Here is a 26500-nt window from a genome sequence, read left to right on the forward strand (position 1 = left end):
TTTTTAACTTTTGCCAGGCTTTTATTTTGTTAAGACAAAGGAAAACGTGTGCGGACGAAAAGTAGCGGAGATTTAGCCCTTTCCCATGGAAACCACCAAGCATCGTTCACAAGCCACCGACCCAGCACCTTTGACAGGTTACGCGCGCCTACTCGCTTGACGCTGACGGTTGCCTGGCAGCTAAGCTGTTGTAAAAGTAAAATGTGATACGTTGCACGCCATTGAAAGTGATCTGTCGTCTTGTATGCGTTAGTTGTAGAACATGGCCTCGGTTAACATAACTTCGGCTCTTAACAAAATTGGATTAACAAGGTTTGGTGGAATATTTCTCTGGCTGATTCTTCATCGACAGTTTGTCGGTAAGCTTAAGGCTTTCAATGCTTTGTTTATCACTTACATGGTTTTCGTATCTGTAAGTTTTTGTGATGTAGCTTTGATATCAGCGGGGATCATGCTCCAAACAGGGTCGCGAGCGTATGGCTGTTGAGACGGTGTAAAGCATATAATTCTCATCTTGTGTACTTGATTCATACATAAGATCGTAAATATTCGTAGATCACATGCATTTGCGATTCATAGTTTTCGACTTATCATTGGGAGATAGATTCTGTCGAAGCACTGAGGATGTCTTAATGCAAGGTCCAATATATTTTGATAACAATTACATTCTTCAAAGCAGAAGAAAACTAGCTCACATTTAAGACGCTTTTTCCTTTAATTGTATGATCGTTGAGTCATACAGGCTGGCTGGCTTTGTATTTATGTTATCGGATTTCACCCGTGAAAGTCATGTTTTTGTTTAGTCAAAATATAACACTGGCACACAAGGAGATAATCTGTTTTATTTAACGGAATAAGGAAACCGAGAAAACTTAAGCAAAGGGGCTAGGAGCCGTAGATTGATTTATTACTCTTAGTGATCAACTTGATCAATGATTCGAAATGACGACAATTTCGCCGAAACATTCCAGGTTCCTTTGTGCAAATTAGGATGCCATCTGTGGATGTAGACATAAATAAGGCGAAGATAGGCGTAGAACTGTTATTATGTTTAAATTTTACCACCAAAATATGACACAATCCGCTGTCTGGAAAGATTGAAGCTCGAAAAGGAAAAACGAATATACACATTGGGTTGTTGAGTCTTGCGTGACTGATGTTATGTTACGCGTGATTGTTGTCATGCTTTTAGCTTGAACACGATTATGGTTTCTGTGATCTGTCAATTTCCCTTTCTTCTATTGGGCGAATTGTTATTGTGCGTAAGATGATATGTACTCTAAATCCTTAGCATCGCTCGCGATTTTGAAAGATGAACTCCAATGTTTGCTAACGCTTTCACATTTGTTAATGTTTGTTTATACTGAGGTTCTGCTTAGAGTTAGTGTTAAATTGTTACCAAAAATAGAGGTAAGCTTTGTTGTCAACTGCAGCTTTTCCGTGCTCAGCACTGCAAATGCTAAATGAGCCTAACATGAGTTTTAGTTTTCTTTCACTATTTTTAACTTTTTTGATGTTACGCAGAAGAGAATTGACTACGTAACGTGCTTTCATTTAGCACTCGCCTAAGGGAGGCTTACAGGCGGAAATGGTTCATTGGCTTTTAAGAGCTCGACAACAATGTGTTGATGACGGCTAAATATTATTGTTTGAGATTTCCTGCGTAATTGGAGGTGTAAACTTAACAATTAATTCTTAGAATCATTGTGGTCAGAAATAAATAATTTAGTTCTCTGGCGTCTTCACGTCGACCACATTAATATCCGGAGTGTTTGGTTTGGCGCTGTGTCACAAATGTGAAATGCAAAAGCAATGCCGCTAGCAATGTTTTAATGTGTCTGCCTTTATTGTTAAATTTGAAAAGATCCGAGGCTGTTCTTGATCAAACTGATAAGAGCTTCAGACAGGCACAAGGAACTGAATTGCCCTTTGTACTAAAAACCAAAAGAGAACGTAAGCTGTCTCTACGAAAAGTTTTCCTTCTTTCGAATATTCAGAGCCTCAGTTCATTTTTATATTGTTGTTATTTTATATTTTTTAACTCCTTGGACATCCCGAGGGCAAAAGACAAGAAAGGCTCTGGAATGCTCTTAATAACGCAAACATATTGCGAGGGCTTTTTTCTGCCAGAAAATGGCTTTATTTTAATTCATAGATATATTAATTTTTGCAACGTCACCCTCTAAGTGTGCCTAATCAAGAAAAACCGGCTATTTTAATTTCCCATTTATGAAAGGCTCTTTGTCGTTGTTAAAGTGTTCTAGATCTTACTGATTGCTCCTCGATCGACACCTCTCGCAGTCTGAGATAATCGCACGCGATAAACGTCGAATAACTTGCCGTCGTGATTCTTGCCGTACCTCTTTAGTTAAATACAAGTTGAATACGATGTCGTCGCTTTTATTTGTAAAGCATAGTTTCAGTTATATCCAACTTGAAAGAAAAATGGAAGGAACAACATCCTCAACTTCTTATCACAAATCATTCTTCTCTCTACTAAAAATTCTAAAATTACTAAGCTATCGTTACAAACGAGAAAGTTGGTTTTTTCTTTTCCTTCTTCTCCCCTAAGGGCAAAATTAGTCTTCCTGCTAATGAATGTTTTCTTAAGTGTCTTATTCTTTAACCCCTGCCCGTCTTGAAACGTTCTTTCAGTAACGGCTTGATATTTTCCTTCACTCTTACGATAATTTTCACCTTAAATTTGTGAATTTTTTATTATTGAAATTGAAAAACAATTGCTGGACTGACAAGAACATCTCTTATTGGGGGTAAGGGGGATGGGGGCTTGTGGTAAGAAGTCATATTGTATAAAGTTCTCAAAATGATAGATAAAATTTTGGGCGTGCAGTGATATTACGTAATATCTTAAAAGTGGCTGCCACTTTGGCTTACAAAAAGGAAGCAGTTTAGAGATCAATAATTTTACCACCCCTCTGCTAACACAAGATTCATGGAAATCAAACTACACCATTCTAGAAATGTAGCGAACGAATATTTGAACAAAAGTAACTAGAAGTGATCGAATATTTTGCAAAAATAAGTGATTTAGGGTTATTCAGTTTAAATCCATTCTTCAAAGAACAGTTACCTCTTAGTTCAGGATAAACAAAATTTGGAGTGAGTGAAAAGTTATATTGGTGGGAACACTCTTACTGTTAATGTCAATTTTACGTTCGTGCAGCTGAGAGAGGAAAAACGAGTACTTAGAGGGAAAAGAGGGCTCCCTTGGCACTGCCATAACCGTCATTGTATTTGTCAGCTTGGGTAGCATAGCATTGGGATTACTTCAAGTTGCTTTGTAAACAGGTCAATTGAAAAAGGAAGTGTGTTTACACTTTAACTCTCATGAGTGATTAAGACAGAATTTCTCCTCCTTAATTGATCCAAAATTCAATTTTCCAAACTGACATAAGGCAAACAATAAGGAGAATTCAGTCCTTATGAGATCTTGGGTGTGAAAGGGATAATAATATGGTTACCCTCTAAGGAGGGTAACCGTTACTCTTCTCTGTATGATAAATTAAAAGGATTATGTCTTACTTCAAAATGTTGTAGCCACTACAGTACTGTGGACAAAACCAGCCCCAAGTTGGACCCAAACGGATTCAAATGACTTCAGAACAGTTGATATTCAAGTATTGAAGGGCAGCACCCACATACATCTCAGTTGGAATTACACTTTGTCAGAAGGTTCAGATCTGAAGACAACAACTTTTTCCATCAATGATGGCAGCAGCTGGAATGACATTGGAGTTATATACCATGCTGACAATGACATTGTGATATATAAAAAAAATAATTACAGGACGCGATTTAATATCAGCGATAGTAATGTGGCCACCCTGATATTAAAAAAAGTGACTGAGGATGAACGAGCGATTTTCCAATGCAAGCTCTCCACGCTAAGTAACTCTTGGACCTACAGTATTCTCGTGAATTTTACAAGTAAGTGTCAGTTCGGTGATATCCATCTTATTGCATCCGACGCATTGTGTAAAACTCCAGTCTTAAATCACTCTCGTTACTTTTTATTGTTTAATTTACCAACTATCCCCAACTGTGTCTCTTTGATAAAAATGTCTGGTTTTGGTATCCGTACTTCCCCTCTGTATTCAATCTGTCCCAAGATATACTATTACCATGACCCAACTTTCAAACCCAGTGTCGAGCTTTGGAAGGATTTCCTATTTTTGATCTACAGTCAAGACCCTTTATAGTTACAGTAGCTGGTAGCCCCACCAAAATGTTATGGGGTCTAGAGTTACCCGGAGTGATCAGCAAGCTACAGTTATAGCACGCATAGCTGTTCGCATGTCTGAGAAAGTTGACAGAAAAAGCGCCCAATTTTTCTTAAAATGACCCCAAGTGCCCCAAAACTATGCAAAACAGCAAAACCCAAAAACCAGCTTTAGCCACATTCTTACAACCTCGCCGGTAAGGCAGTGGTCTTTGTATTATCTCCTTTAGAGTCAAAGAGTCTTAACTGGGAGTGTACGTCACATTAAAAGTAGAACCATGTGCAATTTCCGCTTTAAAGGTGCAATAGCCTGACGTATGGGAAGAATGGCGGTTTAAATTAATTTAGAATTGACGATTTTGGGTTTTTTTTTTTGCCAGAACGACATCTGAATTGGGTGGAGCGACCGTTATCTGTTGTTGCTGTTGAACGTCACAACCTCACCCTTCGGTGGACCTATATGAAAACACTCGGCCTAGCGTCGTTATTTCGAGGAGCAGAATTTACTAATCTTAGCAGCAGGGAAAAAACCATTGCAGAGAAAGTGTTAAATACTGCACCAATCGTACATACAGCTTATAGACCTCGATTTCATGTGGATTATATACAAGATACTATGGCGTCTATAACAATTGTTGGACTGAAAAGATCAGACAGAGGAAGATATAGATTTGATGTTAAAACCCTCAGGGAGGACATCAACGAACTTAACACGCTCTCCAGCATCATGGAGCTCACAGTACATTGTAAGCAAACAAACAAAAGCTGTGTTTGGTCATGTAAGATGTAGCCTATATCTTTAAAACTAAGGTGTTTTTTACTCAGTATAATGCGTATCATAACCAACATAAGTTGCAACTTCATTGGGATGGATCATCATTATTGTGATTGTGATTATCGTTATCCTTTTTGCTTCGTCATTATCGTAAAGGTCATCGACATCATTATCGTTACTGTCGATTCTTTTCTGCATTCATTTTTTTGTTGTCGTCGTTGCTCAATTCTTTGTCTTCCTCCTGCAGAAAGTGACAACGTCTACATTTTGGGTGATACTTGTCGCTGTCAATTTAGGATCATTATATATATACGTAGCTTTTGCCAGACAGCTTGTTATATAACTTTTTCGTATGGTGTTCTTTAATTTTTGTGTTAAATAAGCGCGGTCGCAACGTGTGGATTTGACTTAAACGATAGTTTAGTCGTTCTCTCTCTACTTTTTCTACCTAGTAAAATGTGATTTATTTTCAGATGCGGCGAGCATGGCCAATGTTAGCGACCACCAAACTGTGCAAGAAGGATCTTATCTTCAACTGTTATGTCAAGCATTTGGTAATCCAACCCCAAACATAACGTGGACCAAAGTGCTTGAAAATAGTAATGATAGTAAAGTGCTGCATCATGGAACCCATTGGAATTTAACAAAAATTAACAGAACTGCTTCTGGTTTATACAACTGTACAGCTGACAATGGAATTGGAAATCCAGTGTGGCGGCTGATAAAAGTCAATGTTACCTGTAGGTGTATCATACCTTGTCACCGCTTTGATTAGCATTGAGAATTTTAATTCCCATTATTTTTCCGTCTCCCAAAACAACTGGTAAACCAAAAAATGCCTCGGTTGACGTTCAAGAAGTATGAGTGATAAATATCTTTAATAAGGTACTTCAAAAACCTCTTGACCGGGTGAAAGCATTTGTGAAAAGTACTGTTGTCAGCGTCAAGGACTGACGTTTCGACGACATATACAGAAACTGAAAAGTTGCTCGTCAAAGATAGGTGAAAGGAATATGGCAAATGTTCGGCCAGTTTTACTGTGATCTTGTTTACTACAAAAGTTAATCAGCGTCGGTAATTCATCCTAATAGCAGACGCTAGCTGAAGTGGATTATTTTTACTCTTCTCTTCTTGTTTTTGTTACTTAGATTCTGCTAAGGTTGTTAAACTTGCTAGCGAACATCACGTTGCAGTACAAGGAAGTGTGCGTCTTCACTGCGAAGCCGAAGGAAATCCTCCGCCTGCTTACACGTGGTTCCCTTGTGATTCACAGACCCAAGCATGTCATGAGAGCACACTTACTGTTTCCAACGCTCTTAACGACGCTGTGTACTCTTGCAATGTGGCAAATGTTTTGGGTAATGATACAAGAGAGACCAAAGTTGGTAAGTTTTAATTAAGCGATGCTAACTTAGAGTTATGAGGAATTTTTACATAGCTTCCTTTATGAAAATTTAATAACAACTTCACAGATCTCCTTTGGTATAACAAACGATCACTGAATGCAACTTGTTCCTACATGTATTTAAACCTGATCATCACCTGCAAGTAATTATATATATTCAAGGAAAGTTGAATCATACTCAGCCAAGTACTGGAATAGCTAATATTATGAAATGATTAAGATTTCACGGGGTCATAATCAGTCATATCTTTCTTTGTGGAAACCCATAAGTCATCATGCTAGCCATACCATGCTGACGAGGCTCAGCAAGACTGAAATAGCTGACATAGTTGTTAACTCGGTGTCTTAATTTTCCCGCTTATTTTCTTTGAAAAAGACCTCACTTGACTTCCATTGTTGCCGCTGTGTCGCCTCCAGTAGCATAACACAGCTTTAAACTAATGTTGCTTGTTTGTTTTATCAAACAGTTATAGCAGGCAATGTGATAAATGTGACACTTTTCATCACTGAACAGTGTCCTGATGAAAATTTATCTGAATCCGTGTTGTGGAAGAACCTCGAACAAAAGGTAACTATTAGGCATGTGACACCACCACACACGTAAATAGATACCTTTATTCAGCAGAACGGTGATGATGTGCATATGGGATTCGCACTGTATAATTTTGTTATCGTTTCTTGTAGATCGAGGACCTATTTAAAAATGAAGGATACAGGAGCACAGAATTAACAAATTACAGGTATGTAGGCGAAATGAATTATTACCTGGGTAATCTGTCCTTTTTATGTATTTAGAAAGATGTTGCTGTGGACTTACTGTGACTCAGGCAAAAACATGATGTATTACAATAGCTGGAATTCCTACCCTACTCTTTACGAAATGTGTGCAGGTTATTTTTCAGTCCTCTGTTGAACTTATTACATTGAGGGTGCACGAGAAAGGGGCCTAAGGTTTGCAGCCAGTTACCCTGAGATACTAGAAAGTCCTAGGATTTACAGCTGTTCTTATAAGTAGACCTGTTTTTAAATTCTTGTTTTTGTTCTGACCCTCCTAGGTGTGGTAGCGTGATTGTTGATTTGGCCTTGAAGTTCAATTCCTCTGTTAAAGAGGAGAAGGTGCTTTCAATGCTAAAAGATTCTGCAGAGAATGGAGGGCTGAAAGAGTTGGGTGTGAAAGCTTCAGAAATAGTAGGTTGGCGACCCGGAAGGCCAACTGAAGGACCCAAAAGCTCAACGTATGGCACAAAAACTACTGAAAATGCATGTAAGTAGGAATGAAAAGCGAGGATATGACTAGGACCAGTCCAGGACATTATTAGTTGCTGTAAGATGTGGTGTGTTATAATTTTTTTAATCACCTTTTAAAGTTGATAACTTACAAGTATAGATAAATCGATGCCACTATTGTCTCCGGAGGGGAATCGATTCGTTGGTAAGGCAAGCTCCTGACGTAATTATATTTGCCAGGATATTCCGAAGTGTGGCCAACAATATCAATTTTAAAAACCACTACATGATGGACGATTTTTTTTTCTTCTGTCAGATATAGTAATGTTAAAAGTAGAAAACATGAAAAACTGCTGAAAGCTTTGGTTACTTAACCTTTTTCAGCATTGTGATTTGCGACTCGTGACTCTTTACATTCGCTAGCCAGTGAATTTAAACTTGTTTGTGCTTGCATTAAATTGAATGCCTCAGCTTTACATTAGTTACATTTACATTACTTCCTTTCCTCAGCATCCGCTGTACCTTCCGAACTCCCTGCTCAGAGCGGGGATAACCAAGGTCTTAAAGATTGGATGATTGCTGTTATAGCTGGTGCTTCTGGTCTTGTCCTCCTCTTTGTCGTTATATTCTTACTTTGTTGGATCAGTAAAACTCAGAAGAAGAAGAAGGGCTCCGGAGGTAAGAAAATCACGCTATAAGTATTACCATTAGTGTAACACTGACACCACTATCGTTTCATCTCCCGCGATTTTGAAATCTTTTTAATTATCAACCCCGAACCCCGAAGGTTCATGTGAAAGTAAAAGCCGCTACCCGGTCAAAGCTGCTTTCCTCGACGTTGAACATACATGTCCAATGTACTTGTATAAATCAAGTTGGTGTCGATTATATCAAAAGCTAAGAGAAACGCGACTTAAGTTTGTGCCTGGTTTTCTCTTTACTTTGGGTGACAATACGAGAGATGGTTTCCCTTTGCTGATACTCCACGACCACATGAGCTTCATGCTAATTACTTTCAGACCTCTTTTTTATTATGAATAATTTCTTCGAGTTTACGATGTAACATAGTTTAATCTGATGATAGTAACGGGCATGTCATATTAACAAATACTTATACATTTCTTTTTGCTTTCTTTCAAGATGAAGCCGTTGACATGTCGACTACTTCGAGGTAAATTTTACTTTTTTCTGTTGTGATACTTTTCATGCGAAAGAGCGCTGTCAAATCTGCTTTCGCTTTTTACAGGTAAGGTAAAGTTGGTTACCGGGTTTGATCGACTAGTTTTATTAATTCACTAACAGACGCACCAAATTGCGGTAATTACAACGTTTGGCTCGCAATCAACAACTGATTACGTTTGTGTAGCTCCAAATAAGCGATCAAACGGATCACTAAGAGATGAAAAGTACGGCCAGGTCGCTTAGCTAGAGTGACATTGGCGGCGTTAAAGGGTCAATTTCCCACTTTCAAAGGCGAATTTCATTTGGTGAGCAGGATCTCACGCTGATAAGAACACTCTTGAGGTTACTTTGTTATACATCATTTACTTCATACAAATTGAAGTTGGTGGAAGGCAATGTTTGATATCTGTGATTGTAGCTATTTGATACTGGAGAGAGCCTTTTTGTTGGAGTCAAACACATTCTCCAGTTTTTGTGATTCGCTTTATTCATTCGTCCGTTTCTTTTTTCTTTTTTTGTTTAGGTATGTAAAGAATGGCCCCCACCATTCTGACAAGCCTAGCTCTAGCAGGGAATCTATTGAAGATGATCCATTCATTGCTGCGTCTACTTATTCCCAGAATTCAGTCGATAGAAGGGACAGGAAGAGAGATTCCAGTGTCAACTATGGATACCAACCAGACGGTAGAGAACTTAGACTTAAGCCAACATTCTTGATCCATATGATGCCTTATAGGGTTAACCGTACAGAGTTTTCTTGATAACGTTGAATGTGGCTGTAATTAATGTAAAGTGTTTTCATAGGAACATAACTCAAATCGCAGCCATAGTTTATTCCGGTTCCTGAAGCGTGAAGTTAGCCGGTTTGTTTGCTGCTTTCTGTGGATGGGATGTTAGCTCGTTGAAGTTATCCCCTTTACCCAATATTTCGTCTGGTTTCTCTGACTATTCACCGGTTATCCTGTGTTGTTATGTAGACAACTGCCTGGAGAGGGGTACCGCGTGAAGTACGTGTCTTACCTTAAAATACAACACATTGACACAGACCATACTTTGAACCCCAACCTGTTGATTCTCTAGGGTTTTTTTTAAGCGTTACTAACGTGCCTAATGTAAACGGAAAATTGGTTTGCCTGATCAACCATTCGCGTAAACAGACGGCTCTTGTTGCAGCCATCTCGACAATATATTTCTTTTCTTTCCTTCCCACGAGGTTGTCAATTTAGAAAATAGGTTAAAATTCTTTATGTACAAATAATGCATCATTGTGTAAATACTCTTTTACAGTCGAATCTGGTTTTTGCTAAATATCAAATTCGCAAGCAGTTATAAATTTCTCTGTTTTCTTCCCCCCCCCCCCACCACCTTTTTATCTATCTTAGATTCAGATCAACCACAAGGTGAAATGCTGCTAAAATCAGGCTCCCGTCTCCCCAAAAATGACAGTCTTACGCAGAGTACAGGAGAGCTTGATGTGACCTCCACATATTTAGCGAAAGGACCACAGAGAGATTGCAGTACACTTCCCTCCTACCACAGACCACCTTCTTATGAGGAAGCCTCGAAACAGAAAGATCGAATAATGATGACTGAACCAAGGCCGAGTACATCCACAGGCGGCAGGCAGAAGCGACGGAAAAGTCCCCCGGAAGACAGGTTTCTGTATCACCATGTACTACATTCACGTACTCTCTATAAGTACCTCTATTCAACTCTCTTTTCTAAGACCACTCAATTTTTTTGCGTCGCAGTGAGTGGCTTCATTCTTCCACGCTGTACTTTGCGGTGCTTTGTTATGCTTTGCTGTGTTCTGTTGTGTTTGCTCAGGTCAGCTGTACTCCGCTTTTTCATGCTCTCTTGTGATGTGCTCCACAGGGCTGTGGTAGGCTGTAGCTACGTAAGCCAACCTGCTATCACCGAGACTCCCATCAATTTTAGAACATACCATCCCAATGATCTTCCAATTTTCCTTCACAGACGTTAGGACAACGTCTATCATCTCTTGGAATCCCTAATGCATATGTCGAATTATGATTGTCATATTGTACACAGGGCGGAAGAAGCCAGTGTAGCACCAAGTGAAATGAGTTCTAATCAAGACGGACATAGAAGTGACAAAGACAAAGGACCTCTTGATCCAACGGCGATATATGCCATGCCAGACAAGAAAAGGAAGTTAGATAAACAAAGTCCTGCATCCCTTGAATCGGTTTTTGGTAAGATGAACTGAAACTAGAAAAAAGAATAAGATTAAATTGAAAATTAAACATTTTAATAGTGCTGGAAGGAGAGCTTACTACTCTAAGGTGTATGGCAGACGTCTTCTCGAATGCATCAAACATTTCCCTCTGCCTGGTGTTACTTATTTTACCCACTTTTTACTTGGATCGTCTTACTTACAAATCTTCCTTAAAGAATTTAAGATGTTCATGATCGTTTCCACCTACTCTTTTTTATCGCTAGACCCTTTCAAAGCGAAGGACAAATCTGCTAAAGGACCAATTCTACATAATCCTGGCAACTTGGATCTTGATGGCCCCGCTAATGTATCTACAAGTGAGGGGCCAAGAAACTCAATAATCCCCATTGAAAAACCCAGCAACCGCCAAACGCCTCAAAAAGATGATACAGGAAGGTAACCAAGTGTTAAATCTACGGGGTCGACTAAAGAACTCAAAAAAAAAAAAAGGGAGAGAAGTTCGAGAGTATATTTCCTGCGTTAAGAAATATCTCATGATAACCTCGAGCTGTGGTGTTATAACTTAAAAATATTTTCCATGGCTTATCTGTTCTCTTCTGGAGCCCTCCGTGGTCGCGTGAGGGCTCTTGACCAACAAGGGTCAGTGTTATAAAGACGTCGTTTGATATCATGGCCACATATGACACAAAAGTGAAATATTTCCATTAAGGAACGATCCAAATTTGCAGTCATACTTTCGACTTTGCAACTACGAAGACACAGTGTGTGATAACTAAGTGTTATTGTTCTTCCTTTAGCCTTGACAACTGAAAAGTTTACTTACATCTAGTGTTATTTCCGCGCAGAAAATGGAAAATCAGAGCCTTCATCACCTCTTGATTTCCATTTGGAAAAACGTCCACGGAACAGTTCAAGCGGTGCTGTACGTTATCAGCTGGAGCGGAGTAAACTGGTAAAGTTCATGGAATAAGATAGATTCTTCATTTCCGAAGTTAACGTTTACTCCACATACTCCAAAATAATTATGTACTTTGAAGTTGATCAAACACAGAGACGATTCTCTCATAAAAAAAACATAGCTTTGACATACGATGCTCTGATGTTTATGATATACCAGCCAAACAAGAAGAGAAAATTGTATTTCTTTCCTTCACCCACTGCGCAAAATCTTGCGTTTAGCCGGCAAGCTTCTCTATTCTATGGACCAGAGGAGACATACTTACCTTTGTAAAACTCTGTTTATGAAACATGGAGTGTATGAAAGAAAGGAACACCAATTTTCTTTTCTGCGCTTATCATAAAGAAATAGTTGGGGATGATAATTGTTCAGCCCTGTTATCCTCGTGAAGGGAAACGCCTCTTGTAATGTTTCCAAGGTTTTTCTAGATCCTATCACCTAAATTGTATACGAACAATTGGGTCCTAACACTCCATGTCAAAGTGGCCCTAGTTCTTTTGTTGTGGTAGGATATCACATAAATTTGCTTAATTATTGTTGACATGTTTTTGTCATAAATTCCGATCTTTTCCCTTTAATCCTGCAGCCATATAGGAATGTCCGTGGAGAACTTGTGAGACCAGATACACTATCACGAGACTCGCACGACATAAAACCAGAAACACTACCAAACCAGTCGAAACCCGTTGGGTCCCAGACTCACAGCAGGGAATCTTCGGATGCAAGCTACATGACCTACGTGGTCTGATGGCGCGGCAATCTGTCTTCCAAACAGGTCACTATTGTTGCTTTGAACCCGAGACATCTAATTAACTTCCATACAACTATCAATAACGGCTATGAGCCCATCTGAGTAAATAGCTTTCAGAGCTGTAGAATGACTTCATTCAAGGAAGACAACTTACGTCCACATGGCCAGCCTTAAAATTCCATCTTTGGACCTGATTCACTCAACTGGCCCGATCTAACGAAAATCTAACGAAATTCAAAAAAGACTTAACAGTGAACTTAGACATAGTTATGTACAATTAAGTTACCGAGGGAATATTGCTTGCCAATATATCCCACGTAAGTGAACGGTGAATTTCATAGAATGGCTAAGTGCTGGTTACTGCTAAACATTTCGAGTGTTTGCCGTTACATAGTCGAATACAGCGGCTTTAGGGTATCACGTTTTTCAACCAAAGGGATACAATGCATTTTGACCTTTCCGTAAGTTAAAATGTCTATATTTGTGAAAAATGCTTTGTGTCGCACATAAATGCGTAACAACATCAAAACATATAATTAAGAAGGAAACCGACAACTGAAGAAAAGGTAACATTCATTAAGTACATCAATTTGTGGAATTTTCGGTTTCATTAATAGAGACATTCTTATTCTCTCGGTAGTCAATATTAAAAAGAAGCTTCCAAATATTGTTTCTCGAACAATTTGACTGATGTTAATAGTAGAGAGGTGATTAACTTAATTTTGTAGAGCGTTTCTTTCTTTCGGCAGTTAGTATCAGGCTTTGGAAGCCGTGGTGAATAGGAGGCAATTGAGAGAAATTCGACCAAGGGTTTTTTTTTTGTTATTCGTTTTGCTACTATTAAGTAGAAGCAGTATGTATTGAAACAGTTTATTCACCTCCATGTTGTTATGATGATGGATATATTCTTCACTTTTGGTATATTTAATTTTGATAGGAAGCGTTCGAAGGCAAATGCCTCAGTAATATTCTGTCAGCTGCTGCTGAAGTTTGTTTCAATCACACTATCAGTTAGAGATAACCATAGGTAATTTTGTGAGATTATATTGCTCAATAGGAAATATTTATTTTTGATCAGTTCGAAAAAGGGCACTTCGCTGAACGGATTTCTTCTTAGCACTGAATGGGTTTACAAAGATTATTTCTCGGCAAAAAACGGAATCATGTTCCTCCGTCCAGTTCATAATCCTGCAGACAAAAAGAAGCGATACATGTTTTAAATATACGTGTACAACTACAAACAACTTAAAGCAAACCTGGAATTATGTGAAACTGATGACTTCTAACAAAACTTAAATCTAACTCGCCAATTGAAGTGTATGTCCAGTTATAAATCCGCTAACGGCTTAAAGCAAACATTTTGCGGACAGAAGCACTTAATTGGCAAACATATTCTTCTACATGTATATAGTTCTGTTTCTTGTCTTTGTGAAACTGCTGTGCCCGTAGCCTCTAAAATTAAAATCTCACTGAAACAATTTTTGCGGAAACAGTGTGTGAATTGAATTGCCGCAAAATACAGCACAGTGCTGGTAAAGGACTCAAAATAAATTTTCAAGGTAAAGGAAATACTGTAATCGGGAACAACATTGCTTTTATACAACAAATCAGTATTTTTTTTTAGCCGTAATTCACTGAACGAACAACGCAAGAATCTACTCACTGCAGTTTGGTGTTTGAGGCCATGAGAACTGTCTTGTCTTGTCTGTTCAGAAATATGAGTGAGCCTGACAAGAAAATGCCAAAAGAAATGACGAATGCAGCCGGGATGATAAACTTTCGATATACAAAGAAAAAGTGCCAATTTACTGTGTTTTTGTAACTGAAATAAGTCGAAATACTTACAGTTTGTTGACAACGTGAAAATGCTGTCCAGCGCGTTCGTCTTGAGCAAGGACGTGACTTGTTTACGTCACGGTCATGCGCTGTGGTAATCATTTTGATATTTTTACTTCCGGTGAGCTTCAGTCACGTCCGCGTTGTTGGATCTTAAAGTCCCTATTTTCTTGTTGAAAGCAGCCGCAAACAGACATTCGGTAATCTAAAGCCTATGGAGTTCCTGACAGGAATATGCAACTTTTATCTGCTGCTACATATCCTTGTTCGGGAAGTATGTAAGTATCTTCAACTTATGAAGCAAATACGTGCACGTAATGTGAGACCCTATTCGTTGAATGGTGTCACGAAGACTATTGGTTTTTTTTTTTTAGTTGACATTTCTGACATTCATACCGTAAGTAATCATTCGATACTGAAATACGAAGCACTTCCTTACCATGGACGCAGCTTGAGAGCCCTAAGCGACTATTTACTACTGTATTTTCCAAGCAACGAAAATAAAAGTATGTTTTCGTTAGCCTTTAAAATCCAAGAATTTCGATGGTATTTTCGTCATGCGGGACGGAATAACCACGAATTCTATTTGGTCACACCACGTAATATTGGAGCGTACTGAACGTCATAGTCTTGAAAGTGTGGCCTGCTTCAGATTTCACTTCGTAGGAAGTGACAAAAACATTTTCAGATACTTGTTCGTTATGTTTCACATTTTTTGCAAGAAACACTATCTTACCCCGTGGAGTTTTTCTCAAATATATCACGCGATAATTACAAGTATGCGAGGTAAAGTAGGGAAATCGTTTTATTTTACTGTGGCAAAGTAGATGCAATCTAACAATTAGTGTCTATTTATATCTTTTAACTCAACATGTTATTCAAAATAAATGATTTGCCACAACACGAATTGTTGATTATCTCACATAATCAATTGAGGCCATTCACAGAAATCTGTGTTCAAAACTGCCGTTCATTCGTGTGATCGTCGCGAAAGTAAACAGTTAATTATCTCGTATCATCAATCAATGCAGTTCACTGAAATCTATTGATAGTCACGAAACGTCTCACAAGAGTTTCAAACATCAATCGAGTTTTGACGCACTATTTCTTTTTAGTTAGTTTTGCTTAGCGCTTGGCTGATAGAACTTCATCTATTGTAAAGTTTATTGGATGCATAAACGACACAATCTTTTTTTTGTAAAATGAATCAGACTTTCAAGACTATGGCGTTCAGTACACTCCAATACGTGCTTCGTATTTCAGTATCGAATGATTACTTACGGTATGAATGTCAGAAATGTCAACTAAAAAAAACAAATAGTCTTCGTGACACCATTCAACGAAAGGTGTCATAAAGAGACTTTTGCCCATTCCATCGAAAAACCACGTTTTCCATCGGAATCTATTGGTGTGTATTGGAAATATATGGAGGAATGATGAATAAAGAGACTTAGATTCGACCATGAAAATATATTTGTAGAAACCTAGAAATAATACCTGGATTTCATTTGTCGCTCAATCTAAAACAAGAGGATATCAAGAGAATATCAACTGTTGATATTCTCTCGGCCTTGACATTGGCATTGCTGACAGATTTTTGGGGCCGGTTATTTAAAGGAGGTCTAACCAAAACCATGGTTTTACATAAGCGGCGCGCCTTAGGCCTTGACTCTAGCTATAAGAGGGTTGATTTCATTAAATGAATGTTCCTCCTCTGTTAGATTTCGGCCCTCTTGACTCTTTTCACAAAAACATATGTTTAGATAAAAGGTCCAGCTAAATTGAAGATTGTTTAGAACATGGTTTTGTTAAACTACGGCTAAACTTTGTTGAAATAACTGACCCATGGTGTTTAGAAATGACAATATGGCACGGCAATAGTTGAAGTATCAAATTTTAACCTACATGTAGTTTCCCTCAAACAATGCCTGAAGAGATTAAATTCCATTTCCAAGAGTTTTGTGACTAAAACTCTCAATTTGGGAAGAACGTTCCTAATTCAACTGACATGCTTTGTTTGTATCAATGATCTCAAATGGCACTCCGCTCATTAAATATTTTTATCATGTAGCTTTAGTTAATGGCGCTCTGATTAGCTAAGAGCAAGATACAGTGGTATTACGGATTATGTAAATTAGGAAGAGCTCTGCGGTGGCCATCTTCTGTTTTCTAAAATTTGAGCATATGAAAATGATGAGGCTCGATTAAGAGTCTGAGAGGGTAAATTTAATTACAGGCAGTTATGAATTTTGAGGAACAGGGTAGAAACAGTTTTGAATTTCCTTAGAGATTGTGCTGGTCATGGACAAGGTGATTAAATAAGGAGATATTCAATCTCACATCTAATACTTGCTTTGGAAAGCTGTTAGGGACAAGATAACTCTTCAACGAGATTATTGCGTAATAAATTTTGTGATTAAGTTGTTTTTGACTTACCAGCTGGTAACCTTTGTCTTGTCGTATACAAAGCAGTTATTTGTTTGTTTTAGATTCAAGAGCATCTCACTAAGTCTTCTTCAAACCTGCAGCGAATTTACACCGCGTCTATTTTGTATTTGCCTTGTAAACTCATTATGCAGCATGCTTTTGTAACGATAGTGATAAATTTAGCAACTAAGGAGTAATTAGATGAATAATTATATATTCGTTTATTTGAAAGTGTACAGCCAGTTTGATTTCCAAAGAGTCTTGCTCCAATGTAAACCAAACAGGAGTGATTTATTCATGGTGATAGTTATTATCATACAGAAATGTTAAGCAGTGACAGCAATGGATCACTTGCCATCGGCTTTGGTGACCAGTAAACCCCTTATAACAAAATGTAATTTATTTTTTATGCCTGTACAACTGCTGCCTGGGAACCAACTTAGTCAAACCATTTTACCAAACACTTAACACAAGGACCGTGCAGCTGTTACAAATGCTCTAATGATATTACTGATTAAGTTTGGAATCTGATTAAAGTAAATACAGGATTGCAAACCATAGCCAGCCATAAATGTTTGGATAATTCTTGTAGGCTATGAAGAAATTGATCATTATGCTACACTAGTGCAAGATTCCTCCAAGTCAGCTTTAACAGATTTTATTTGCATTGTGTTCAGCTAAAGGAACAGTTTTTAATCATCCAATGTTCATTTTGCACAATTCTTGCATAAATTGTGGAAATGTGGCACAGGGTACCCATTCCAGTCCACCAATTCAATTTCATTCCAAGATGACTGACTTTCTTTTGTGAAACATTTTGATAAGTAAGCCCGCTTCATCTTCCCAACATACAACAAAATTAAATGAGTTAAGTGTTTTAGTAGAAGAGGGAATTTCTCTTGGTACAACTTTTAAAATACCATGTTGAGGATGTTAATGAAACAGTGTCTTCATTGAAATAAAAAGCACTCAGAAAGTTTTTGAGAGTTCTTTTGTTAGGAGGTTAGAGTTGTTTTCACCTATGTAAGCAGCAACTCTTACCCATGGGAGTTAAAAGTTAAAATAGAAGAATACTTTAACTCTAAAAGATTGTCATCTCCACCTTAAAAAAAAAACTTGATTAAAATTCTCTACTTTACCATGTTTTGAGATTTGAGTTCCTAATTGGCACCTTTGAATAAAGCAAGCTGGAAATTTCTCTTGATAGTCTTTTATCCTTAGACAGTCATTAAAACTTCTTTTTTATTCCTTTGTACATTTCCAGACAGTCAAAGTTTCACAAGTAAACCAAACAGTCCTGAGTATCAGTTGAAGGGTCAATCTGCATCCTTGACGTGGAATTTCAACAGCAATGGGAAAACAGTCAGTCAAATACTGTGGTTTCACAATGATACTTGGGTTGCTACTAAACCATCAATTGGACCAGCCACTGTTCTCAATTCACAGTATCAGGTATTAGGGGATGCAACACTTAGAATATCCAACGTTCAGGCAAAGGACAATGGTGATTTTGATTGTCAAGTGTTTTTCACCAATAGTCTCCCTCCTGTGATTAAAGATACTGCTACACTAGTTGTTGTCGGTAAGTTCCTCAACTAAGGTAACTTGCTATTAATATTAGTGGCATAAACATTTCCTAGTTTTAACATTTTTAAACTAAAGCTGGTGACACTCTTGGCGATTTTTTCCACAGATTATGCGTAGCCAATTTGATCATAAGCAAAGATGAGTGATATCTGACATGCCAGACATCAGCAATCCTACTGTACATGCCCATCATAGCAATCCACGGAAATTGCCATTGTTGCATCAAGCATGCCTGGTGATTTTCACTGATAACCACAATCAGAATATAAAAATTTTCAAGTGTGTCAAGGCTTAAGGACAGATTTTAACCCCAGTACTAAAACTCTTCTATCTGGTGATTCAAAAATATTTTAGGATACTGTAATAATCCCTTGATTATCTTACCTTTGTATTAATAAAAATTCATTGTTTTACACAGTGAGCCCTATAATTACACTTAAAACTACAACAGCTCCAACTTTGGATGAAGGTGCCACAAGAACATTGTTGTGTGTTGCCAGTGGTAACCCCGAACCCACTTACATGTGGTATAAAGATAACATAAAGATTCAGGAAGATCGAAACAACTCCCACTACACAATAACATCAGCCAGCAGGAATGATGCAGGGACATACAGATGTGAAGCTGTTGTTAATGTTCCAACTCTTGGCCAGTACAGTGACTCTTACACTGTTCAGGTTACAGTTAGATGTAAGTCAACTCACAATACCTACTTCTATTCTTTTCCCTGGATAGCTCATCTTATGCACTTTGTTTACTATTATAATACAATGTTAAATAGATGGGTAATGAGATTGAGGAAATTACCAGCTTATAAGGTATCATGGACAAATTCGTAGAAATAACCAACAAAGAAAGGTATGATAAACTGCTTAGAAAAAATATTACCGTATTTACCCGTCTATAATGCGCGCCCATGTATAATACGCTTCCTAATTTTTGACCTCTTTTTTCCGAAAAAAAAAAAAGATTTCACGACAAATACCAAAATGAAAACTTCCATTTTTTCATTTAGTTAACTAGAGCTGGGAATTCATCAATAATATGTTTACAACAATTTCTAACTAGTTGCTACTACAAATATCGCACGCACCGACTTTTCTATTCAATAACAGTCTAACGTTTTACAAATGTTGTAACTTGAAGTCCTTATTAATATACCTAAATTCACAACTTGAATTATTATCATAACAGCCATTCATAAACATTATTTCTACTCACAGCACTGCTGGTAGCTTGAATATCATCACTGCATTGCAATTGCGTGATTTAAGTAAAATGTTCAGTGTCTTTAAACAACGAAACCTTCAAATTCCGACTCGCAGTCCAATTCGAATAGATTTTCGTTGACTGAATCATCAAGTTCATCAGTGATCTCGGTTGAATTGTAAACCAATTCAACTTGTGATCCATCCGAATTGTTTGTGATCCCATAATTCAGAAAGAGGCAGCGATCATTTCTGATTGAGCACGCCCAATACAAAATCATGCTAATAACCATGCAAATTGTTTGAGCTCTTCTCTCAGCCGCCTCCCTCAGAGTTGTTTTGAGGATCTGCCCGTATCTCTAAACGGTTTGTTCAAAGATACATCGAGCGGCTGAAGAAGGAAGCGGTCACCGTATCTGTCACGTGAGCTTCAAATGAGTCGTAAACAAGCAAGCTCTTTCTCATCCCCTGGCCACCGATCCGCGCACTTTTACTTTCTTTGTTGTCTTTTTAACGTATGCAAATTAGGACGTGCTTGACAAACAATTGAATCCGTGAATAATACGCACCGCGATTTTGATGCTTATTTTTATAGAAAAAAAGTACGCATCATACACGGGTAAATACGGTACTTTGGAAAACTCAGTTACAATGCATGAACACATGCATCCAATCACAGCTGAGCACAACAGGTAACACATAATCAAACTCCTAAAGAAGACAAGCAGTATGCAGTTGAAACGTCGCGATCCACAACTGCAGTGACAACATCATGAGACAAACAATCATACTTCTCTTTTAAAATTGTACATATATGTCCAAGATTGAATGCAGTAAATGTTGTATGATGTTCATGTATAGTCAATATACACTACATTAAAGGGGATCATCGACATATTCTCAGAAATGGCCAACAAAAACATATACAAACAGTTACTTGTTGAAGAAGTTCTGAAATTTCAGACCTCTGTTTCTTGTGAGTTCAGGATTGAATGCAAGTTCATCTAAATTTTTTTTGGTTTGTTGTGTAATTTCATAACCAACAGCATTTTCACAATACTTCAGTTAGAAGTTAAAATGATGTGGTTCTTTAATTGAATTTTTTCTATGAGGATATTTTGTGATACCTGTTATAAATAGAATAAATGTCATTGACAATCAGTCCTGAACATTATCTCCCAGGACGTGTTGAAACATTTTCTACATGTTCATGGGATCATTTTGTCAATTGTTCATGTAAAGGTAATTTTGAGAAGGATCCAAAATTGTTGTGACTATTCCTGTTTATTAACCCTTTAACTCCCTGATCAAATTTTTAATTCTCCTTACTGTCAACCATACAATTCTTGTAAGGTTAATTAAGAGAATTTAGCATTAGATCAACTAATTATCTCCAAGTTGTTATTTTTCTTTATTCTCATGATTTATCTGGTTGATAATTGTATTGATACTCTAAGGAGAAATTCTGTCTTGGTCACTCATGGGAGTTAAAGGGTTAAATAACTGAGATATTACAAGATATTAAGATATTATTACAAGGTACAAGATATTATTGCCCTGGTTGACTGAAAAATACTATTGATTACTGCACCCTTAAACCCTTAAATAGAAAATCTAAACATTTTGATTTCATTTTGTAAAAGCAGTTTACCTGGCTTTCTATTGATTAACCAGGTGTAATAACCCTCTTGGGATGTTGGAAAAACACAAGTAAAGTTCTTAAAACTCTTGCCTTTAGCTCTTGGTTGATAAACAATTCTCTTGAATTTGTTACATTCTGCATGGGTTATAGGCTGGTAAACCAATAGAAAGTCCAGTCTACAACAGAAGTATACATTTGGGACTGTTAATTGTTGGTATGGTACGTAAAGTGTACTGTAGCTTTATGACTGTTTTCCTTACAACCATTGTGGGTTATAGGGCCAACAAACCAATAAACCTCATTACTTTAGTTTACATGTAGGACAGTAAACTGTTAATATGGTGCATACAGTGTACTGTAGCTTTGTGACTTAATCCTTATGTAAGCCAATGATAAAGATTTCCTTTCATGTTTTCACATTTTTACCTAACAGTTCGTCCTGTGCACAAGAAAAACAGTTTGTGCAGTAATCAAACTGTCTTGGAAGGTCATACTGCCACATTTTATTGTCTCACGGAAGCATTTCCCACTGCAACCACAAACAAATGGTTTAAGGATGGTAATGAGATATCCAATTCGCAAGATTTTGAAACTTTGAAAATTAGCGATACAGAAAGCAGACTGACAATCAAGAATGCTACGAAGGGAAGTGCTGGGCAATACTCGTGTGATGGTACAAATGCAGTAGGAACTGGAGATAGAAAATCTGCTTTCTTATTGGTCAACTGTAAGTTATGTTATTTGTTATGGACTGGACAATGTTGTAGATTTGTTAAATATGTTTGCTGATTTTGCTGTCCTGTGCAAGTCATGATATTGGTTTAATTAAAATGTGACCCTTAATGGGAAAACGGACACTAACGCTTTTCCATTAGAAGGTCTTGAAAAACGGTTGTAAACGGATAGTAAATGGCTATCTCGAGCGTTTAAACGGATGCCATAACCGTTTAAACGGATGGCAAAAAATTTAAACGTTTGATCAAAGTCCAAAAACAGATAGCTTAGGCCTTCAACCCTTGCGAACTGAATTCCCAGTTTTCTGGGAATTCCTAGGAATTCTCAAAAATTCTCAATTATGCAAATGACCCTTGCAAACTGAATTCCCAGTTTTCTGGGAATTCCTAGGAATTCTCAAAAATTCCTAACTGTGCAAATTAACTCTGATTTAAAAAGCTTGGAATTACTGGGAATTTCTAGGAAAGGAAGACTCCAGTTTTGTGAGGACTTGGAATCCCTAGGAATTCCTAGGAATTCCTAGGAATTCTCAGCTTTACAAACTACCTATAATTTAAGAAGTGTGGAACTCTTGGGAATTTCTGGGAATTGAATTTGAGGCAATTTTAATACCCTGAGGTCCACATAAATTCTAAGAAATTCTCAATACCTTGAATGTGAAGGTTTTAAGTGAAGGAGTAATTTCAGAGGCTTAAAACTTTGGCTCAATGAAAGGTATGCTTTACAAAACTTACCAAGAGATATACATACATGTATATGTTAATAACTTAAAGATCATGAAATTTATTATTCAAACTAAGTTTTAGTAAATCTTTACATTAATATGGATTTTCTCATGAACCAGCTGTCAGTTATGTGGAAATTGCCAATTAATCCAATGTACTCATATCACAGATTTGCTTTCTAACCTCAAAGGACTCTTAGATTCTATGATCAAAAAATATTTTTATTGTGATGCAAATTAATGTCTCATGTTCACTGATGTGCCAAAATCATCAAACATTCATTGACTGTTCCTTGGTACACAACTTCCACAATAATTAACAATGATTACATTGTTATCTACACTTAAAGAACTTTGTTAGCTATGAACATAAGTTACTTCCCTAACCTACATTACTGGTTGCCTTTGTTAGAAAACCTTGGAACAGTCAAGCTCAGTTGCCTCAAACACTGTCAGAGACTTTTTGTTGACAATATTTTTAGTAGAAATTTCATGCCTTAGACAAACAAATTCAACACCTAATTAATCTTTCTTTTTTCATGATTGTTGTTGCTGGTTTTTTTTTCAGTTTTTTGCTCTGTTTTCGTGACTAATTTCTTTAATTTGTTTTGCTGTTTTTATTCTTACAAAACATTTTTGTAAGAATTCCAATACTTGTGGATCATCCACACACTTTGCAAACATTTGGCATGCAGACAAGACAGAGGTAGTCAATGTTCCCTTTGAGAAAAAACACCTTTTAAATGACATCTATATATCAATTTACTTTATTAAAATATTTGTCAACAAGATTTGTTATTAGTGAGAAGTATCAACCAAGTTTCCTTTCATAACTTAATTTCTTAAATGTCCCAATCACTGGATCTCCCAAAAAATATTACATCTTTTTATTTTTGGTGCAAAATACAAGTCCTTCTTTATATAAAAATGAAAATTGCAAGTCACAATACAATAATAACAGCTCTAAAGTTTACTTGTTGTTCTTCTCTGTCTGTCAGCTATCAACAAAATTGTTTTATACTTCGGACAGTGCATAACTATTTGTGGACCAGAGTTCCAACGCACCTCTGTAATCGCATATAGTTACTTCTGTCTCTTGTACAAATGTTTCTCCTTTGTAAGACGCACTCTACTCTGTTGTCACTACTGCTTTAAGTTCAGTGGAAATGACTGACTGAGGAATCGAGATGGCGGTGTTGGAACATGTTGCTGAACGCTTGCTACGGTCAAGCTTTGTAGATTTAGGTACTGGTACACTGGGATCATCTATGTATCTCTTATACTTCCTAATGTGGTATCCTTCTTTTATAAATATGAGGGTAAAAGACGATTTGTAGTCGCATTCAAAACTGTGATTGGCTTGTGTTATTTCTCACCTTTGCCATGAACACAACTCAAGTGAGTTTCGAGTCTTTGTTTCCTCGACAACTTTCGGCCACAAATCGTGCATTTGTAATACGATCGATTCTTGTCGATTATTTCTACATAGAGTGAGCTCACATCATTATTTATATCATCAAGGTTTCCAACCTCTAGAAGCAGAGAACCGGTCGGAGAAGTCAGAGTAGAGTCGTGCGCTTCTCATAACACTGCAATCGGCAAGCCAGCGGATTCACTTTGCTAGCCAATTACAAGTCCTAAAAGATCCACGTGATCATGCCCGTGATCGGAAACAAAGAAGACTCCATTTGGCGCTCATCTTTGAATGTACTTTTCATCGGTTGATCGTTTTTCTCAACTGTTTTGCTTAATACAACATTTCTAAAGATAGCTTTTATTGTGGTTCAATGGGAAAACGAGAACAGCGTGAGTGTTCATTCAAAAGTTCAAAAGTCATTTCGCAAGGGAAACGGTTGACCAAAAATAAAAACGGTCAGCCCGAAACGTTAAACAGTTGACCAAAGTCCAAAAACGGATAGCTTAAACCGAGAAACGGTTGACCAAAATCGACAAACGATGAGCTAAAAATTAATGTTTAACGGCTGTGATTGAGCCGACGAGATCTTCTGCGGAAAAACTTTCAGTGACAACGGGAAATTATCCTTTAAAACGAAAACAATGAGCATGATAATTTGAAAAAAAAAATCACTAGCATATACTTGCGCATTTTATTTCTGGGTTAATTACTGCCGCTTTCGTGTGACATTCATGAAATAAGCGCAATTTACTGAGAATAGTTTCGCTGCCGAATATCCTGAACGCAAAACAAATTTGCATATGCAATGCCGCCACCTTGTCTGAAGCCGAAACGTTTCAAGGTCAAATAACGCAATGAATTTCCATTGCAAATAAAAGGTCGAATTGGTGTCACGCACCAAGCGGGGCCGTTAAAATGTTTGTCAATAAAACCAAGAGAGATGAATCAAGATGATATAACCAGAAAGAGAGAAGCCGATTTAGCAGTCCATCAATGAGGAACAATTTAAAACTATGTGACGGGAACCAAGAGAGGGTTATCTCGATTCCACTAAACCTGTAATCAAGATCAGTCGCACTGTTCTGATCGAACAAAGTCGATGGCAAGGTCATGGTCAAATGAATGGCTTCATTGCAATTGGCTCTCGATGCTCTTGGTTTTTACAAACGGATATTTCAACTTAATTTGTTTGTCAAAGGATGCGACGGAAACTCGCTTACTATGATCACGCAAAAGATAAAACCGAAAATATGATACGGTCTTTCTGTATTTCAAGAACCGGCGAGTATCGAGCGAACGTAAGATTTATACTTCGAACTGCCCGTAAAAGAATGATAGGCAAACAGTCCAAAGCTTTCCGTGAAACTTTAAACGGATGGCCTTTTTTTTTTAAACGGATAAGCAAACCGTTTAAATGTTTTTGCTAGAGCGTTGAACGGATGCAAATTTTTTTAAACGGATGAGCAAACCGCTTAAACGTTTTGGCAAAAGCGTTAAACGGATAGAAACTTTTTTAAACGGATGCAATTTTTTTTAAACGGATAAGTAAACAGCTTAAACGTTTTAGCTAAAGCGTTAAACGGATGCAAATTTTTTTAAACGGATAAGCAAACCGTTTAAGTGCTTTCACGAACCGTTTAAACGGATATAAACGGATAGTAAACGGTTTTGCAGTTTAAACGGAAAAGCGTTAGTGTCCGTTTTCCCATGGAGGGTCACATTTAGCAACATAATTTTCGTATACGTGCATGATCTTAATTATCTTGATGTTTATCAGGGTGTTTATTAAGTTAATAAGAATTATACGCACTGTACATTGTATTTTGGGAGTGAAATGGTGCTTGTGTTAAAGTGTACAAGCTGGTCATTAATTACTTTTGAAATTCTTCCACATTTTCACTTTTCTTTTACAGTACCTTCTTCAATTACCCAAATAACACAAGATCAGAATGTAACCGAAGGTGACAATTTAACTTTGACATGTAATGCATCTGGAAGGCCTCAACCAAAGGTGTCTTGGATTAAGCCCGGTGGTCAGCGTCAGTATGGACACATGTTGGAGTTTACAAACATTAACAGGAGTCAAGCTGGTGAATACAAATGTGAAGCCAGTAACGAGTGCAGTAATGCAACAGAGACAGCAACTATTGATGTGCAGTGTAAGTACATGTGAAAGTCATCCATG

General features: G+C 37.4%; 2 protein-coding genes and 1 long non-coding RNA gene across 5 annotated transcripts in view; 2 read left to right on the forward strand and 1 right to left on the reverse strand.

Annotated features, from left to right (window-relative positions):
• The first annotated feature begins 225 nt into the window (after positions 1 to 225).
• Positions 226 to 12713, forward strand: LOC131789760 (uncharacterized). The gene is made up of 16 exons (XM_066169155.1): positions 226 to 359; positions 3559 to 3948; positions 4621 to 4986; positions 5489 to 5755; positions 6164 to 6400; positions 6888 to 6988; positions 7105 to 7160; positions 7476 to 7684; positions 8158 to 8325; positions 8788 to 8818; positions 9353 to 9513; positions 10212 to 10485; positions 10882 to 11045; positions 11293 to 11464; positions 11875 to 11981; positions 12574 to 12713. The coding sequence occupies exons 1-15, from the start codon at positions 263 to 265 to the stop codon at positions 11906 to 11908; spliced, it is 2727 nt and encodes a 908-aa protein (XP_066025252.1). The 5' UTR covers positions 226 to 262; the 3' UTR covers positions 11909 to 11981; positions 12574 to 12713.
• Positions 12594 to 26500, forward strand: part of LOC131789637 (hemicentin-2-like) — a 28564-nt gene continuing 14657 nt past the window's right edge. The window contains exons 1-5 of one of the 3 annotated variants that reach the window (XM_066169129.1): positions 12594 to 12762; positions 18266 to 18583; positions 19007 to 19279; positions 21873 to 22166; positions 26229 to 26474. In XM_066169129.1, coding sequence (XP_066025226.1) covers positions 12735 to 12762; positions 18266 to 18583; positions 19007 to 19279; positions 21873 to 22166; positions 26229 to 26474 — 1159 coding nt within the window. In that variant the 5' untranslated portion in view covers positions 12594 to 12734. Of the gene's footprint in view, positions 12763 to 14723; positions 14853 to 18265; positions 18584 to 19006; positions 19280 to 19834; positions 20490 to 21872; positions 22167 to 26228; positions 26475 to 26500 lie in introns of those variants that run through there. The other 2 variants (XM_066169128.1, XM_066169130.1) reach the window with 2 other exon arrangements.
• On the reverse strand, positions 13244 to 14655 carry LOC136282038 (uncharacterized). The gene is made up of 3 exons (XR_010718058.1): positions 14584 to 14655; positions 14402 to 14465; positions 13244 to 13926 (listed from the first exon to the last, which is right to left on the reverse strand). It is a non-coding gene; the product is annotated as an uncharacterized lncRNA (long non-coding RNA).

The sequence above is a fragment of the Pocillopora verrucosa genome, chromosome 6 (assembly GCF_036669915.1).
Source record: "Pocillopora verrucosa isolate sample1 chromosome 6, ASM3666991v2, whole genome shotgun sequence".
In the NCBI taxonomy this organism is placed as follows: Eukaryota; Metazoa; Cnidaria; class Anthozoa; order Scleractinia; family Pocilloporidae; genus Pocillopora; species Pocillopora verrucosa.